Here is an 18,753-nt window from a genome sequence, read left to right on the forward strand (position 1 = left end):
AGCCGCCCTTATTCTTTGTTGATATGTATCCTCTTTACAGCAGAAACTAGAAAGCAATGAGCTATGAGTATTTTCCACCACTGAGATCATCATTTCAAATGACCCCCCGCCCCCCACAGTACTGCCTTTTGTGTAGTCAACTAAACTAGATCATCTAGGATCCCTGTCAACACTTTTTTAGCCCTGATCCTTGGTTTGTGTTATTCTCTATGTCTGGAATGCCCTTTCCCATCTTTGCCTGTTAAAATTTTACCTGCCATAGGTCTTCTTTTTTCATATCCCCTCACCATTAGGAAAGAACGAGTTCACAACTCCAGGAACAGAGCATTAGTGTCTCAATTTTCTCACACCCCCTCCAACATTTGTCATTTTCCTTTTCTGTCATAGTAGCCAATCTGATAGGTATGAGATTATTTTAATTTGCATTTCTTTAATCAGTAGTGATATAGAGCATTTTCATATGACTTTAAATAGCTTTGATTTCTTTATCTGAAAACTACCTGTTTATATCCTTTGACCATTTATGAGTTGGGGAATGACTTGTATTCTTATAAATTTGGCTGTTTTCCATATATTTGAGAAACGAGGCCTTTATCAGAGAACCTTGCTGCAAAAATTTTCCCCCAGTTGTCTGCTTTCTTTCTAATTTTGGCTGCATTGGTTTTGTTTGTGCAAAACCTTTTTAATTGAATGTAATCAAAATTATCCATTTTATATTTTGTAATACTCTTTCTCTTGCTTGTAAATTCCTCCTTTTTCCATAAATTTGACAGGTAAAGTATTATTCCATAATCCCAAAATTTACTTATGGTACCACATTTTATATCTAAATTATATACCCATTTTGAACTTATCTTGGTATACTATGTGAAATGTTGATCTTCAGCTAGTTTCTGCCAAACTGCTTGTCAAGTAGTGAGGTTTTTGTACCAAAGATCTTTAGGTTTATCAAGCACTAGATTACTGCTGTGTTTTCTGTACCTAATCTATTCCACTGATCCACCACTCTATTTCTTAGCCAATACTATTTTTTTTTATGATTACCACTTTATAATACAGCTTTAGATCTAGAACAACTAAGCCACCTTCTTTCATATTCCTTTTTATTGATTCCCTTGATATTCTTGACTTTTTTACTTTTTCCAAATGAATTTTGTTATGATTTTCTAACTTTGTAAAATGATTTTTTAGTGTTTTGCTATTTACTAAATAAGTAAATTAATTTGTATAGAATTTTCATTTTTATTATATAGGAGCAGCCTACCTATGAGCAATTAATAGTTTCCCAGTTGTTTAGATCTGACTTAATTTATGTAAAGAATATTTTGTATTTGTGTTCTGATAGTTCCTGGGGCTTTTCTTGGCAAGTAGATTCTCAAGTATTTTACATTGTCTAGAGTTATTTTGAATGTAATTTCTCTTTCTCTTGCTGCTGGACTTTGTTATAATATATGAGACACGCTGGTGATTTATTATTTTGACTGGTTTTTTAGTTCTCTAGGATTCTTTAAGTATGTTATCATATCTGCAAAGAGTGATAGCTTTACTTTTTTGTTGCCTAGTATAATTGCTTCAATTTCTTTTTCTTCTCCTATAGCCACACTTAGCATTTCTAGTAGAGTGTTGAATATAGTGTTGATAATAGGCATCCTTGCTTCAAGTCTCATGTTATTGGGAAGGCTTTTTACTTATCCCCATTTCAGATAATGCTTGCTGATGGTTTTAGTTAGATACTTCTTATCAATTTAAGGAATGCTGCATTTATTCCTGTGCTTTCTAGTGTTTTAAATAGGAATGAGTGTTGTATTTTATTAAAAGTTTTTTTTTGCATCAATTGTGATACATTAAGCATATGATTTCTGTTGGATTTTTATAATTGAAGTGGACAATTATGTGAATAACTTTCCTAAATTGAACCAGTCCTGCATTCCTGGTATAAATCCTACTTGGTCAGAGTATATAATTTTTGTGATATAAGGCTGTACTCTCCTTGCTAATATTTTATTCAAAATTTTTCATTAATATTCATTAGATAAATTGATCTGTAGTTTTCTTTCTCTGGTTTGACTTTTCCTGGTTTTGGTATCAATGTCATATATATCAGTGTCATGAATATTGGTGTCATAAAAGGAATTTGTTAGGACACTAATCCTTTGCCTGTTTTTCCAAAAAGTATTGGCATGTAATTGTTCTTTAAAGGCTGGTACAATTAACTTGTGAATCTATCTGAAACTACTGTTTTTTTCCCTTAGGGAGCTCATTGATGTTTGTTTAATTTCTTTTTCTAAAATTAGGTTATTTAAAGTTTTTAAAGGTTTCTTGTTAATCTGGATAATTTATATTTTTTTAAAATATTCACCTATTTCATTTAGATTGTTAGATTTATTGTTATATAATTGGTCAAAATAGCTCCTAATTATTGCTTTAGTTTCTGCTTCATTGATGGTGAATTCCTTCTTGTAATTTTTGATACTGGCAATTTAGTTTTCTTCTCTCTTTAAAAAAGTCAAAGTAACCAATCTATTTTAATAGAGTTGTCCTCCCCCCCCCAAAAAAAATCTCCTGGTTTTGTTGTGTGGTTGTTCTCTTACTTTAAATTTTATTAATTTCTTTTTTGATTTTCAAGATTTTTTTAATTGAAGATTTTTAATCTGTTCTTTTTCTAACTCTTTTTTTAGTTGCATGTCCAATTCATTAATTTATTCTTTCTCTATTTTATTGATGTAAGCATTTGGAGATATAAAATTTCCCCTAAGTACTGCTTTGGCTACATCCCATAAATTCTAGCATGTTGTCTCCTTGTTGTCATTCACTTTAAATAAGGTATTGATTCTTTCTATGATTTGTTCTTTGACTCACTTAAGTTTCCAATTAATTTTTAATCTGTTTCCACAGGCCCTTATTGAATGAATATTTCCTTGCATTATGGGATGAAAAGGATCTGCTTTTCTGCCTTTGGTTGGGAGGCTTCTACACTCTAACGTTGGTCAGTTTCTGTTTAGGTCCCCTTGATTCCTCTTCAGCTTTCTTCAGCGGTCTATCATGTCTTTTTTGTTCTTGTTTCAAATGGTTATCTGAACTGGGTCTTTTTTTTTTGGTTACTATGACTTTATACATTACTAAAATATTCTTTAAGAGTAAACATAATACCTCCTCCCCTACAAAAATATAGAATCTCATGAGAAATAAAAGTAAAAAAAAGAGAAAAAAATTTGTTTCAGTCTGTCTTCTGATAACATCAGCTCTTGTCTCAGGTGGATCACCTTCTTTATCTTAAGTCCCTCACAGAAGTTACTTCCATATTTTTCCACAGTTGCTGTTGCTGATTGCAATTCCCTCCATCCATTTCTCCCCACTACCATATATTATATTTTCTTTCTCCTTTCACTCTGTTCCTCTTCTAAAATGTGCTGTTGGGTAGCTGAGTGGTGCAGTGGACAGAGCACTGGCCCTGGAGCCAAGAGGCCCCAAGTTCACATGCCACCCCAGAAACACAGCAACCTCCTGGCCCCATGGTCCCAGACAGGCCACCTAATCCCAGCCCCTTGCAATAAATAAAAAAAAAAATGTGTCATATCTGACCATTCTCTCCTATCATCTACCCTCTCCTCTATCACCCACATCCGTCCCCCTTCCCTTTTCCCCCTTCTCTTCTGTTTACTCTAGATATCTATACCCTATTGAGTGTATATGCTGTTTCCTCTCTGAGCCATTTCTGACAAGAGTGAATGTTCCCTCATTCCCCCTTGCCTTCCCCCCTTCCATATCATTGCAAAAGCTCATTGCAAAAAAATCTGTTATATGAAATATCTTAGCCTATTCCACCTCTCCTTTCTCTTACTCCCAGTATATTTCCCTTTTAGCCATGACTCCATTTTTACAATATATTATATCTTCAAATTCAGCTCTCTCCTCTGCCTTATCTATAAAAACTCCTACCCGCTCTATTAAATGAGAAGGTTCATATGAATATTATCAGTATCATTTTTCTATGCAAGAATACATGCAGTTCATCATCATTAAGTCCCTCATAATTTACCTTTCTTCTCCACTCTCTATGCTTCACCTGAGTCCTGTACTTGAAGGTCAGACTTTCTCTTCAGCTCTGGTCATTTCAATAGGAACATTTGAAATTCCCCTGTTTCATTGAAAGTCCACCTTTTCCCCTGGAAGAGGATGTTCAGTGTTGCTGGGTAGTTGATTCCTGGTTGCATTCCAAGCTTTTGCCTTCCAAAATATTATCTTCCAAGCCCCACGAGCACTTAATGTAGTTGCTGCTAAGTCCTGTGTGATCCTGACTGCAGTTCCACAATATTTGAATTGTGTCCTTCAGGCTGCTTGTAATATTTTTTTTCTTTGACTTGGGAGTTCTGGAACTTGGCTTTAATATTCCTGGGGGTTGGGTTTTTTTTTTTTTGATCTCTTTCCAGGGGAGATCAGTGGATTCTCTCAATTTCTATTTTGCCCTCTGCTTCTAGAATATCAGGACAATTTTCCTGTAGGAATTCTTTAAAAATGAGGTAAAAAATGAGCATACCCTTTGACCCAACAATACCACTACCGGGTCTATACCCTGAAGAGATGATGAAAAAGGGTGAAAACATCACTTGTACAAAAATATTTATAGCAGCCCTGTTTGTGGTAGCAAAGAATTGGAAATCAAGTAAATGTCCTTCAATTGGGGAATGGCTTAGCAAACTGTAGTATATGTATGTCATGGAACACTATTGTTCTATTTAGAAACCAGGAGGGATGGGATTTCTGGGAAGCCTGGAGGGATTTGCTTGAACTGATGCTGAGTGAGATGAGCAGAACAGCAACATGGGGGGGATGATCAACCTTGAAGGACTCGCTCATTGCATCAGTGCAACGATCAGGAGCAATTTTGGACTGTTTGCAAAGGAGAGTTCCATCTGTATCCAGATAAAGAGCCATGGAGTTTGAATAAGTTCAAGGACTATTCCCTTTAATTTAGAAAAAAAAAACCAGATATCTTATTGTCTGATCTTGTTATCTCTTAGACTTTTTGTCTCTTCCTTAAGGATATGATTTCTCTTTCATCACACTTAATTTGGATCAATGTACAACATGGAAACAAAAAAAATAAAATAAAAAAATAAAAATGAGGTCAAGGCTCTTTTCCTGATCATGACTTTATAGTATCCCAATAATTTAAAATTATCTTTCCTGAATCTGTTTTCCAAATCAGTTGTTTTTTTCAATTTCACATTTTCTTTTGATGTTGAAGTATTGTGTCTTGATTTCTCATAAGGTCATCAGCTTCCTTTAGCTCCATTCTACATCAGAAGGATTTGTTTTCCTCAGAGAGCTTTCTTATCTCCTTTTCCATCTGGCCAATTCTGCTTTTTAAAGCATTCTTCTCAATAACTTTTTGAACTGTTTTATCCATTTGACCTAAGCTGGTTTTTAACATGTTATTTTCAGCATTTTTTTGGATCTCCTTGGCTAAGCTGCTGACTTCATTTTCATGTTTTTCTGTATCTCTCACTTCTTTCCCCAATTTTTCTTTTTGAGCTCAGTCATAGCCTGAGCCCAAATTCTATTTTTCTTGGGAGTCTTTAGATGCAGAAGCTTGTACTTCCTTATCTTCAGATTGAGTATTTTGATCCTCCTTGGGCTCATAGACAAAGTGCTTGTCAGTCGTCAGGTTCCTTTTGTTTGTTTACTCATCTCCCCAACCTGTGCCTGGTTTTGGGGTGCTTCTTGAGCTTTTGAGTTTTATTGGGACATTCCCACAAGGACCTCAGTGTGTGTGAGGCTCTGACTGCTCTCCTGATCTGTGAATGACCACAAGCACACCCCTCTGCCACAGGGCTGAGGGAGGGAGGTCCCTGTTTTATGGGGGGCCCTAGATTGTGATGAGGATCTGAATATGGTCAGAGCCTCAGAGCCCTGTCCCAGGGACAGAGGACAGACCTCGGAAGTCTCCTTCTACTCCCTTACCTTTGCTGGGCTGAGCTCTCAGGGCATAGCTACCTGGAGTCTCCTCACCTGCTTCCGTTTCCTGGATCTGGGGCTGCCGGCCAGGCTGTGTGTGCTAAGTGCTGCCACCGCACTCATGGCCTGGGCTTTGTGCTCATTCTGGCAGAATTCTCTCCGCTGATCTTCCAACTTGCTTCTTCCTGGGGTGCAGGTCAGCAAACTGCTTCTGCTACTGGGAGCCAGGCTCCCCAAGGTGCCCTGGGGCTGTTCCCAGGAGGCTGAAGTTTTTTTCCTTCTGGCTGGGCTGCCCCTCTAACCCTTTGGAACTGAGTTTTTCCACTGTTTTCCAGGTTATCTTGGACTGGAGAATTGCCTCACTGGATCTTTCTGTGGGTTCTGTCTCTCAAAAATTTAGAGTCATAATTTTAAGATTTTTGAAATATTTTGGAGAGAGCACCTAGGAGAGGCTCTTCTCCTGTCTCCATCTTGAAAGTTGAGCCCCCCCCCCATGTCCTATGTCTTCTTGTAACTCATTTACTTCTCCTTAAAGAATTTTGATGTTGAATTGGCTTTGTGCATATGGTTAGCATTGATATTACTTCATTGTCTATGGTACTTTTAAAAAATTTTGGTTACATGTAATTTTCTTGCTTATCTTTCTTAATTGACGATTACTGCTTTTGCTGGGTCTGAGATAATGTTTGCTGCCCCAACTTTTTTTACTTCTATTAGATTCTACTTCAGCCCTTTACCTTTACTCTGTGTCTCTGTACTTTGCTTCAAGTGTTCTTATAAACAAGATATTGTTAGTTTCTATTTTTTAATACACTTTGCTATCTGTTTTATGTATTTCCCTCCATATTACTTTCTCTACCACCATCACCCCCCCCACTTCTTTTTCCCCTCCTCTCCTGCTCTCTTTTCACCCAGTACTTCCTCAAAATTGTTTACTCTTGTCCATCACCTTCACCAATTCCCCCCTTTTATCAGCTCCTTTCCCCTTCTCCTTTTTGCTCTCCCCACCTACTTTTCTGAAGGGTAGATAGATTTCTGTTCTCAACTGAATGTGATTCTGAGTTAGTTCCTATGAAGTTAAGGTTTGTGTTACTGCCATTCTTTAATTCCCGTCCCATTTCGCCTTCACTATAAAGCTCTTTTGCATCTCATATAATAGATAATTTGCTTTTAGTCAGTCTCTCCTTCCCATTCTCCCAGTGCCTCTCTTTTTTCTTACCCCTTAATTTCATTTTTGGGTAACATCCCATCATAATTATCTTACACCTGTGCCTTTTCTCTATACACACACCTTTAACTGTTTTTGTTTTTAGGTTTTTGCAAGGCAATGGGGTTAAGTGGCTTGCCCAAGGCCACACAGCTAGGTAATTCTTAAGTGTCTGAGGCCAGATTTGAACTCAGGTACTCCTGACTCCAGGGTCCATGCTCTATCCACTGGGACAGCTAGCTGCCCCACCTTTAACTGTTCTTATAATGATCAGATTCTTAGTAGTTATAGGTATCACCTTCTTATGTAGGAATGTAAACAAATTAGCTTTTTTGAATCTCTTATAATTTTTCTTTTTTACCTTCTTATACTTCCCATGAGTCTTGTATTTGAAAGTCATATTTCCTATTTAGCTCTGATCTTTTCACCAGGAATGCTTGAAAGTCCTCTCTTTAATTAAATGTCCATTTTTTCTTGGACAATTATATTCAGTTTTCCTGAGGGGAGGTGATTCTTGGTTGTATTCCTAGCTTCCATTCCCTCCAGAAGATTATTCTAAGCCCTCTGATTCTTTAAAGTAGAAACTGCTAAATCTTGTATAATTCTGACTGGCTCAGTGATTTTTTCCTTGCTTTATTTTCTCCTTGATCTGGGCACCCTGGAATTTGGCTATAATGTTCCTTGGAGTTTTCATTTTCATATCTCTTTGGTGGATTATTTTAATTTCTAAAATTTACTCTCTGGTTCTAGATTATCAGGGCAGTTTTCCTTAATTTCTTTAACTATGAGGTCTTAGGCTTTTTTTTTTTTGATCATGGCTTTCAAGATGTCCAGTAATTCTTTTTTAGGTTTTCTTTTGCAAGGCAATGGGGTTAAGTGGCTTGCCCAAGGCCACACAGCTAGGCAATTATAAATGTCTGAGACCGGATTTGAACTCCTGAAGGTGCTCTATTCACTGCGCCCCCTATCCGCCCTTCCAGTAATTCTTAAATTATCTTTACTCAACCCATTTTCCTGGTCAGTTTTTTCAATGAAATAGTTCAGATTTTCTTCTATTTTTTTTTTTTTTTTTTTTTTTTTTGGATTTTGTTGTTATTGATTCTTGTTATATCCTGAGGTCAATAGTTGGAATGTAGAATGTGCAGAGGGACTAGCATGAATACTTTTGAGTTTAAGCAACAATACTTCCATTTGCAGTCACATAGGTAGAGAGTGGCCCCTTGTTTCAAACATTGCTTTGCCTTCCCCTCCCCTTACTTCTCCAGCTTCCTCTCTCACTACTCCTTGATAACAGCCTCAGGCTATCATCCCTCAGAAACAATCCAGGTTTCCACACTTTGCTTTCATTTTGTGGTATTGTAGAGGCAGTGTGGTACAGTGGATGAGTCCTGGGCTTGAAACCCAGAGACCTGGGTTCAGATCATATTTTCTCCATTGTAAAATGAGTACAATGTTTGGATTTCCTACCTCAAAGAGCTCTTGGAAGGAAAGTGTTTTACAATCCTTAAATTGCTATAGAAATGTTATTTTTAGAAGAAATTTTACTGACACTTTCCAGTTTTATATAGGGTGTTTCAAAAATCTTTTTGTATTTTTAAGCTTATTGCTGTAGTATGACTTTGAGGACACATGTAATTGTTCCTGGAATTCCCCTGCCCCTGACCTTGTAGGTGATGCTGTGTCCTAGTGGCTCCTCACCTTCTTAAGAAGGGGATGGATGTTGCCTTACCATTGCCCAGGGAACTATTATTGTTTTTAGTCACATAGAGTTCAGCTTCCCTTTAGGGATTTTTTCCTTCACATTGCTGAAGTCATCACCACTTTTTTTTTTGGTTACTGATTATTTCTCTCTCCATCAATTCATACAAATCTTCACATTTTTCTCCAACATTGTGAATTTTTACTATTCACCCAAGTCCAAAATCTGTGTGAAGGCCCAGCCAGTCACCTCTTTGTTGAGGCCTTTTTCCTCTAAGCCTACGTCATGAGGATCTGACTGGCAAGTGCTTCATAACTATCCCCTGAGTCCTTCATGGCAGCCTTTCTTTCAGTCTCCTCAGCAGGACTGTAAACACTATGGATCCTTACACATAAAGCTTTGCTTCTTCTATCTCCCCCTTAGACTGGGAGCTCCTTGAGGACAGAAACAAGCTTTTCTCCCTTTTTGTATCCCCAGCCCTTAGCTCAAGGTCTGACAGCAGCTCCAAGTGACTGGTTAGAACATCTGCTTTCCTGGTGCTCTGAGTTGTTCTGTTTGGGCAATTCTAATTAGATTGCATTTGCCTGCAGTTCAGGCACATGTTGTTATCTTCGGTGTCTCCAATAATAAGCTCAAGAAATACTTAAGTTCAATTTTTACATATTTTAGTAATTTTTTTTTTGATGAATGAAGGTTGTTTTTTTGAGTGCTTGACACTCAGGTATTACCTCTAGAAGGGAATTTAGAGATCATAGTGACATGATTTGCCCAGGGTTACACAGTTAATAAGTGGCAGGAATTCAAAACCAGGCTTTCTGATTCCAGGTCCAGCATTTCCCCTATTTTGCAGCAGAGCTATACTCCTGATACAAGCCTATCTATAAAAGAAGTAAAAACATGTTTTTTTTTTAATGGCATTTTCTGTTTTTGTGCTTTTATTTGCAGCTTCTCTCTCTTCTTTTTGAAGACTTGTTTAAAAAATTTAATTCTGAATTGAAGAAGATTGCCGATCAAGTGATTCCCAAGCAAAGGGCCGCTCAGTTTGATGTAGTAAAACATATGCGCCAAGATCAGATCACCAATGGCATGGTCAATGCCATCTCCACTGTAAGTAGCCACTTAGTGGGAAATTTGTTCCTATAGTAGCTTGTTTTTTCACTTGTCTTTGAGAAGAATGACATATACAGTAATTTTTTTACTAGGATTCTTTTTATTTTCTAACTTCAATTTTTAGAGTAAATCAGCAGTCTAGAAGTTATTAAGAATTTTCTTTCTGCTTCAAAAGGAAGCAAATTTTATCTCTTGTTTTTGCCTTCTTCCCTTCTGTTAATGAAACCTTTTTTTAATTTTTTGGTGAACATTAAATTGAGATAACATCAACTCATTTAGATCTCTTGATTGTTCAGCTGTTGTGCAAAACAATATAACATCCATTTTACTGCAGGTGTAAAGTCTTCAGCTGCTGCACCCATTTGTGAGTTTGGGCTGTGGCAGCTGCTGTGTGTAGGGCCCCAGACCCATTCAGGAAGCTTTATCACATATATTTTCAGTCTTTAAAAAAAAAATTTACAAGTTCATCAGATAAAAGCTAGCTTACTTTTTGTACACCAGACATAAAATTAGCTTTATAGATGGGATTTTGCTACCACTGTCATCCCAGTATCAGTTCCTTTTATAATGCAATAATCGAGGACAAACTTGTTGGTCCAACACAGGACATCCCCTGTGGGAGTGGGGGGGAGCTGCCTTTGAAGTCAGAACTGAGATAAGGGCTAGTCTTGGTCTGGGACACACCAGCCAGCTCCATCCTCTGATCTGAGAGTGGTGAAAGAAGACTGGGAAAAAACTGGTGAAATCTCTGGGGCTCTTTTCCATAGACTTCATACTAGTCAGGGATGAAGGGCTGAAGAGGGTCAAGAAGAAAACCTGTTGGGCCAGGCAGAGGGAGCAAGTGCTCCTTGGGGTATTCTAGGTTATCATGTGGATTTTCTAAGATTCGAGTAATTGTTCTCAAAAAGACATGATAGCTTTCTGTTTCCTCTGCCTATAACTACCAGACTGGACTTTCTTGAACATAGACTTCTTTTTTCATGTTTTACAACAATTTTAAAAATTACATACTTACATATATGTTTATATGTTTGTGGGTAGAAAAAAAATCATCACTCTTTCTTGATCTTAGTGGCATAGATTTGTTTTAATGATTGCTTTCTACTGAACTTTATGAAAGGATTCCCAAAACAGGTTGCACCTCTCAGTTCAGACTGCCTTGAAAAGATCAGTCTTCCAGTGGGTTTCTCCTCCTGCTTGTTGCTGTATCGTTGTCATTTTTCAATTTTGTCTGACTCTTCTGGCTTCATTTGGGTCTTTCTTGGCAAGGATCCTGGAATGGCTTGTCATTTCTTTAGCTCATTTTATTTATTTCCTCTTTAGATGAGGAAACTGATGCAACAAAGTGTGACTTGCACAGGGTCACACAGCTAGGAAGTGTCTGAGACTGGATTTGTACTGAGGAAGATGAGTCTTCCTGACTTCAGGCCAATCAATCTGCACCACCTGACTGCCTCTTTCCCTCCCAACCCCCTTCCCCACCACTACTAGTTTTTCCTCCTTAATTTTATTTTGTTTTATTTTTCAAAGACTAAACTCCTTGTCTCTTTCAGGCTGGAAGTTCTGGGGGCTTCTCAGATACTCAGTCCCCACTCTTTGGTCAGTATACTCCTCTTTAGGTAACCTGTTGGTGGTCCCCTTCCCCTTCCTGTTCAGGGGGGCTGCTCATGTTAATGTTGAATTTAGAGTGGACACCTAATGAGTGTAGCCCCCTGCAGCTCAGATCTCCTAAGCCAAGAGATCTACCGACCATGGTCCCCTAGGAGCAGAAGTTATAGGCATATGCCAACACAACCAGTTTAGTTTTTCTCTTTAAATGGAGAAGAATAATATGTCAACTACTTGATATAAGATATAACTATTTTCCTTTATTTTTGTAATTTTATTTCAGCTACTCTGCCCTTTGCTTTGAAAATATTTTCCTAAGGAAGGCTTATTGAACCCATTTAGGAGATGAAGTCAATTTGGTGTTCAAAATTAATTTTAAATGAGTTTGTTTTCACAAAGTCCTAAATACCAAGATAGCCATGGAGCATATGTAAAGTACCTGAAGACTCCCAAAGATTTAAATCTTGGATTTTTCCAGGCTTCCAGTAATAAGTCTGAAGCCTTTTCTTATCCCCAGAAACAACTACATACTCACTTTTCAGCTCTTGCAAAGTATCCTGAAGGCATGTTTGGCTGTCATCTCATTGAGATGTCTTTGAGGTTTAGCACCTTACTCATACCATCTCTTTTTGGAGAGTTTCCAGATCTTTGAGGAACATGTTTAGAGAGTATAGCTCCAAATCTGACTGCTGCCTCTACTACCTTGGCGCCCCCCACCAGGGACCTTCATCACCCATTTAAATGTCTGATCTTCTAATCCATGCACAGTTCTTTCTTTTATTATTATTTTTAAAATTTAGTATTTAATATATTTCATACAATTTAATATATTATTTAATTTAGTATTTTACATTTAAAAACAATTTTTAACATTTGTTTTGAAAACTTTTGAATTCCAAATTATCTTCTTCCCATCCCACCTCACTTTATTGAGAAAGCAAGCAGTTTGCTTCAGGTTATAAAGGCATAGTCATATAAAACATTTCAATAATAATCATGTTGTGAAAGAAAAATAAAGTAAAAAAAATAGTATACTTCAGTCTGTATTTGGACACCATCAGCTTTTTCTCTGGGGATGGATAGTATTCTTAATCATTCCTCCTTTGGAGTTGTCTTGGATCACTGTATTGTTATGAAAAGCTAAGTCATTCACAACTGATCAATATTGCTATTGCTATATACACAGTATATTTCACTTTACATTAGCTCAAGTAAATCTTTCCAGGTTTTTCTGAGAGTATCCTTTCTTATAGCAGAATAGTATTCTAGCATAATCACGAACCACAATCTGTTCAGCCATTCCCAAAGGGATAGGCAGCCCCTCATTTTCCAATTCCTTGCCACCAGAAAAGAGCTGGTATAAATATTCTTTTTTGTTTGTTTGTTTGTTTGTTTTTTTAGGTTTTTGCAAGGTAATGGGGTTAAGTGGCTTGCTCGAGGCCACACAGTTAGGTAATTATTAAGTGTCTGAGGCTGGATTTGAACTCAGGTACTCCTGACTCCAGGGCCAGTGCTCTATCCACTGAGCCACCTAGCCACTCTGGTATAAATATTCTTAGACACATGGGTTCTTTTCCTTTTTATTTTTATTTCTGGGCATACAGACCTAATAGTGGCATTACTAGGTCAAAGGGAATTCATGGTTTTATACCCTTGGGCATAGTTCCAAATTTCTCTATGAATCAGTTAATATAGCCACCAGCAATGCATTAATATCTTATTTTCCCTACATCCCCTCCAACTTTTGTCATTTTCTTTTTCTGTTGTATTTGCCAGTCTGATAGTTATAAGATAATACCTCGAATTATTTTAATTTACATTTCTCCAATCAATAGTTAGAAATCTTTTTTAAATATGGCAGTAGCATTGGTAGCCTCATCTTAAAACTGTTCATATCTTTTGATCATTTATCAATTGGGGAATGACCCTTATTTTTATAAATTTGACTCAACTTTTTATATATATTTGAGAAATGAAGTCTTTTTCAGAGAAACTTGGCCTCAATATTTTTTCATTGTTACTATTGCTAAACTATATTTCCCTCTGTCCTATTTTCCCCTTATTCTTTTTATTCTCTTCTCTTCTTTTACCCTGTCCTTTATCAAAAGTGTTTTGCCTCCCTTCCATAACACTCCCTCACTTGCCTTCCCTTTCTCTCTCTCTCTCTCTCTCTCTCTCTCTCTCTCTCTCTCTCTCTCTCTCTCTCTAGGTTTTTGCAAGGCAAATGGGTTTAAGTAACTTGCCCAAGGCCACACAGCTAGGTAATTATTAAGTGTCTGAGACCAGATTTGAACCTGACTCCAGGGCTGGTGCTCTATCCACTGAGCCACCTAGCTGCCCCTCCCTCCCTTTCTCTTATCTCCTTCTCCTCCTACTTTCCTGTGGAGTAAGATAGATTTCTATACCCAATTGATTGTATATGTTATTCCCTCTCTAAGCCAACGATGAGATTAAGATTCACACACTCCCCTTCCCCTTCCTCCTCTTCTACTCCACTGTGAAAACTTTTTATTTCCTCGTTTATTTGAAATATTTTCCTACATTCTCCCTTCCTCTTACCCCCTCTTCCAGTACATTCCTCTTACCCATTAATTTTCTTTTTTTTTAAATATCATTGTTTCATATTCAACTCACACTTGTGCCCTCTGTCAATACATACTCCTTCTAACTAACCTAATGAGAAAGTTTGTATGAGTTATTAGTATCTTTTTTTTCCAGGAAGGAATATAAACAGTTTAGCATCCTTAAGTCCCTTATGGTTTCCCTTTCCTATTTATCTTTTTGTGCATCTCTTGAGTCTTTTATATGAAGATCAGATTTTCTATTTGGCTCTGATCTTTTCATTAGAAAAGTTTGAAAGTCCCCTTTTTCCTTGAATGTCTCCAAAAGAGTTTGCTCAATTTTGCTGGTTGTAATTCAGGCTTTTATGCCTTCTGGAATATTCTTTTTCCTAGTAATAGGATGCTATAAATCTTGCATAATCCTTTCTGTGGCTCCACAATAACTGAATTGTTTCTTTCTGGCTACTTGCAGTAGTTTCTCTATGACCTGGGAGCTCTGGAATTTGGCTATAATATTCCTGGAGTTTTCACTGTGGGATCTCTTTCAGGAGGTTCGGTGGATTCTTTCGATTTCTATTTTCCCTTTTGCTGCTATAATGTCAGAATGGTTTTCCTTGATAATTTTTGAAAGATGATGTCTAGGCTCTCAAAAGTATGTTTCCTGGATCTATTTTCAGGGTCTGTTGTTTTTACAGTGAGATGTTTCATGTCTTCTATTTTTTTCATTCTTTTCTATTTGTTTGATTGTTTCTTGATTTTTCATGGTCATTTGCTTTCATTCACTCAATTCTGACTTTTAAGAAATCCTTTTTATATTGAACTTTTGTATCTGCTTTACCATTTGGCCACTTCTACTTTTGTTTGCTTTGCAAGGCACTGGGGTTAAGTGATTTGCCTAAGGCCACACAGCCAGGTAATCATTAAGTGTCTGAGGTCAGTCCTCCTGACTCCAGGGCTGGTGCTCTATCCACTATGCTACCTTAGCTGCCTCTCACTTCTACTTTGTAAGGAGTTTTTTCTTCAATGATTTTTGTAGCTCTTTTTCCAAACGGACAATTCTGCTTTTTAAAGCCTTTTTCCCCTCATTGATTTTTTGTATCTTTTTTAACCTTTGACGTAGGCTTGTTTTAGGGTGTTATTTTCTTTAGTATTTTTTTGTGTCTCTTTAGTATTTTGTGTTTCTTCAGTATTTTTGGTGTCTTTAACCAAATTGTTGACTTTTTTCATGATTTTCTTGCATCACTCATTTCTCTTTCCAATTTTTCCTCTATCTCACTATCTTGATTTTTAAATTTCTTTTTAAGCTCTTCCATGGCCTGAGACCAACTCATTTTTTTTTTTGTGGAGGATTTGGATGTAGGAAACTTGAATTTGTTATCTTTTTCTGAGTGTGTTTTGATCTTCCTTGTCACCTATTTACTTTCTATGGTCAGATTTTGTCTGTTGCTTGCTCATTTTCCTAGCCTGTGATGTTTATTGTTAACTCTTTGTTGAGGAGGGGCTCTGCTTCTAGCATGGAGAGTGCACTGTCCTAAGCTACAGGCATCCTTCTGGGGACCTATACAGTTTTGGTTCTTCCTTGAAGGGATGCTCCTCTAAAAAGCAGTTTTTACCACTCTCCTGGCTGTGCTGTAGTCTGTGAGTGACCACAAGCATTCTTTTTCTTCCCTGGAACTTTGAGTCTGAGTAGGGGTGAAGCAGTAGCGTCCTGCCTTGGTGCTCGCCAAGAGCTACCACTTTCTCTGCAATCTTCTTCTGACCACTTGTCTGACCCCCTTACCGTTACAGAGCTGAGAGCTCCAGAAGCAGCTGCCACTGTTGATTCAGTGGCTCCCACAGCTTGCTCCTGGTTTGCTGGGGTAGACGCTCTGTTGGTGCAGGCTGAGAGGGACTTTTCACCCAGGTGCGACACATCTTCCCTGCTGGCCTTCTAAGCTGTCCATGATATCTGTGGACTGAGAGATCTGGAAACTATCCGTGCTTCACTCACCCCAGGCCTGCTCCTGATTTGCTAGGGCCTGGGCTGCGCTTGCATCCCCTTCTCACTTTGATGCAACAAACCTTTCCTGGGGACCTTGTAAGTTGTCTTAGGCTGGAAAGTTGTTTCACTCCATCTTTTAGTGGATTCTGCCCCTCTAGAATTTGTTGAGAAACGTTATTAAATGGTACTTGGAGGGGGTTTAAGGGAGAGCTTGGGCAAGTTCCTGCCTTTACTCTGCTATCTTGGCTCCGCCCTATCCATACACACTTTCTAGGCTCTCCACTGTCATCTCTTATCAGGAATTCAGTTTGGGGCTGAGGCAACTAGACTATGGTTTTTTGGCTGGCACAGTCACAAAAATCACAGAATTGGAGAGGTTCAAGGGACCATTTAATTCAACCCATTTCTTACTGTCACATTCTTTGCAAGTGGACATCCAATCTCTGCTGGAAGACTTCCCAGCAAAAGGGAACCAATCCACTACTTACTAAGGCAAGCCATTCTACTTTGGCTTTTCTACATAGCCTCCCCAATATTAACTCTGAGTTCCTCAGCCTTGTACTGATTTATGAAGCCAAACAGAGGAAGTCTCATCCATTGGTTGTTTTTCTACAATACAGCCTCTCAGATATTTGAAGATGGCTATCCCATTCATAATGAAACTTCCTTTGACTTCAGGAAGCCCAGTACTTTTAACTGGGCCTCATCTGACTTGGACTTTTGTCTTTCTGATTGCCCTCTTCTAGACCCCTTTAGGCCTATAAATCTTTAAGGTCTTTAAATCATAGTACCCCAAAAGAAACATATTGTGCCAGGTGATCTCTGATGAAGACAGGACAATGGACTGTCCCCTCCCTATTCCTGGGAGCTGCACCTTCCTCAGTGCAACCCACAATTGCACCACATTTCTTGATGGCCATGTCACTCATTGAACTTGCACTTGCACTGACCTCCTCCACACATGTCTTTTTCTTCAAAGTGATGCCAAGCCATCCTTCCCTCTTCTTGTACTTGTGAGACTGGGGCTTGTTTTTTGAGGGGGGGTGCCCAAGTATAAGACTTTACATTTATCCCTTGTGGTATTTCATTTTATGAAATTCAACCTGTTGAGATGTTTTCGGATACTGACTCTGCTGTCTAGTGGGTCATCTTTCCCTCTTGTCTTTGTGTCCTTTGCCAATTTGATGAACATGCTGTCTATGCCTTTATCCATTTCTTTAATAAAAATATTACATTACAGGACCAAGCATAGATTCCAGGAACGTGCCAGTGGAACCATTGAGCCATCAACAACTCTCCTTTGAGCCAGCCATTGAATTAGTCTTGAATTTATCTAATTTGAATCTAATTTATCTAAATTGAATTAATCTAATTATCTATTTTACATGCTTCCAGCTTCTCCCCAAGAATATGAGCTACTTTCTAAGAAATTTTGTGATTATCTGGGTGAACTGTGTCTTCATGCATCAGTTTAATAACAAATAAACTATTTATGTTGTCCTTATATTCACTCTCCAACCTTAATTCATTTTGGACTTTTACTCTCTCAACACTATTTTTTTCTCAAGGCAAATGGGGTTAAGTGGCTGCCCAAGGCCACACGGCTAGGTAATTATTAAGTGTCTGAGGCTGTATTTGAACCCAGGTCCTCCTGACTCCAGGGCCGGTGTTCTATCCACTGTGCCACCTAGCCGCCCCCTCTCAACACTTTTTTCAAAGAACCATATCCTCTCTGGTCCTTATCATCTGTACTTTTCTTTTTACATTTTAGGTCAGTTATTGAGTTCCCTGTGCATCCATTGGCCAATTTGAGCAATTTCCACTTATTTCCTGATTACCGAAATGATTTCCTTTATATCTTCAGAGTTTCATTCTTGATCATCTCCTGTCCCTCTCAGGCTAACATCCCTTGTAGAATTTTAGTTGATGATGGGGCGGCTAGGTGGCACAGTGGATAGAGCACCGGTCCTGGAGTCAGGAGTACCTGGGTTCAAATCCGACCTCAGACACTTAATAATTACCTAGCCGTGTGGCCTTGGGCAAGCCACTTAACCACATTGCCTTGGGGGAAAAAAAAAGAATTTTAGTTGATGAGATCCTGCCTATCCTTTCTCTGATTCCTTTGAAATATTGCCTCCTCATATTCTGAATGTATGGCAACTGCCAAAATTTCCTCTTTTATCACAAGCTATAGGAGGGAGTGGTAACTCCCCTAAAGGGTTCTCTTCACTTCCACCCCAGCAGTCAGGTCCATGGACAGGAGATCCAGAAGAGTTTTCCAATATCAAATGGATAGCTTATTCACCATTTCCCTGGGTGGTCAGTTGGGAAGGAATTGATGCCTTTGTTAAGGAATGTGGCCATGTGGAGCTCCAGGAGGCAGGGGTCTTGTGGTCCTGCCTTTGCCACTGAACCTGGACAAGATCTATAATATCCCTGAGTTCCATTTTGCAAATGGAACTCTAATAATACTCATGGTGTCTGTATCACTACATGAAGTTTTAAGGAATGAAAAAAAATGAATGTAAAGTGCATTGTAAAATCTGAAAATATTATCCAAGTGCCAACAGTATTTTTAAAGTAAGTTGTAATGGACATCTTTTGTTTCTACATCAACTCAGTCTCCTCT

General features: G+C 38.2%; 1 protein-coding gene across 1 annotated transcript in view; it reads left to right on the top strand.

Moving 5' to 3' along the window:
- The window catches only part of POLR3B (RNA polymerase III subunit B), a 136,426-nt gene that overhangs the window by 51,853 nt on the left and 65,820 nt on the right, over positions 1 to 18,753 (top strand). The window contains exon 13 of the mRNA XM_074226765.1: positions 9,810 to 9,971. Coding sequence (XP_074082866.1) covers positions 9,810 to 9,971 — 162 coding nt within the window. The remainder of the gene's footprint in view (positions 1 to 9,809; positions 9,972 to 18,753) is intronic.

This window comes from Macrotis lagotis, chromosome 2 (genome assembly GCF_037893015.1).
Source record: "Macrotis lagotis isolate mMagLag1 chromosome 2, bilby.v1.9.chrom.fasta, whole genome shotgun sequence".
NCBI lineage: Eukaryota > Metazoa > Chordata > Mammalia > Peramelemorphia > Peramelidae > Macrotis > Macrotis lagotis.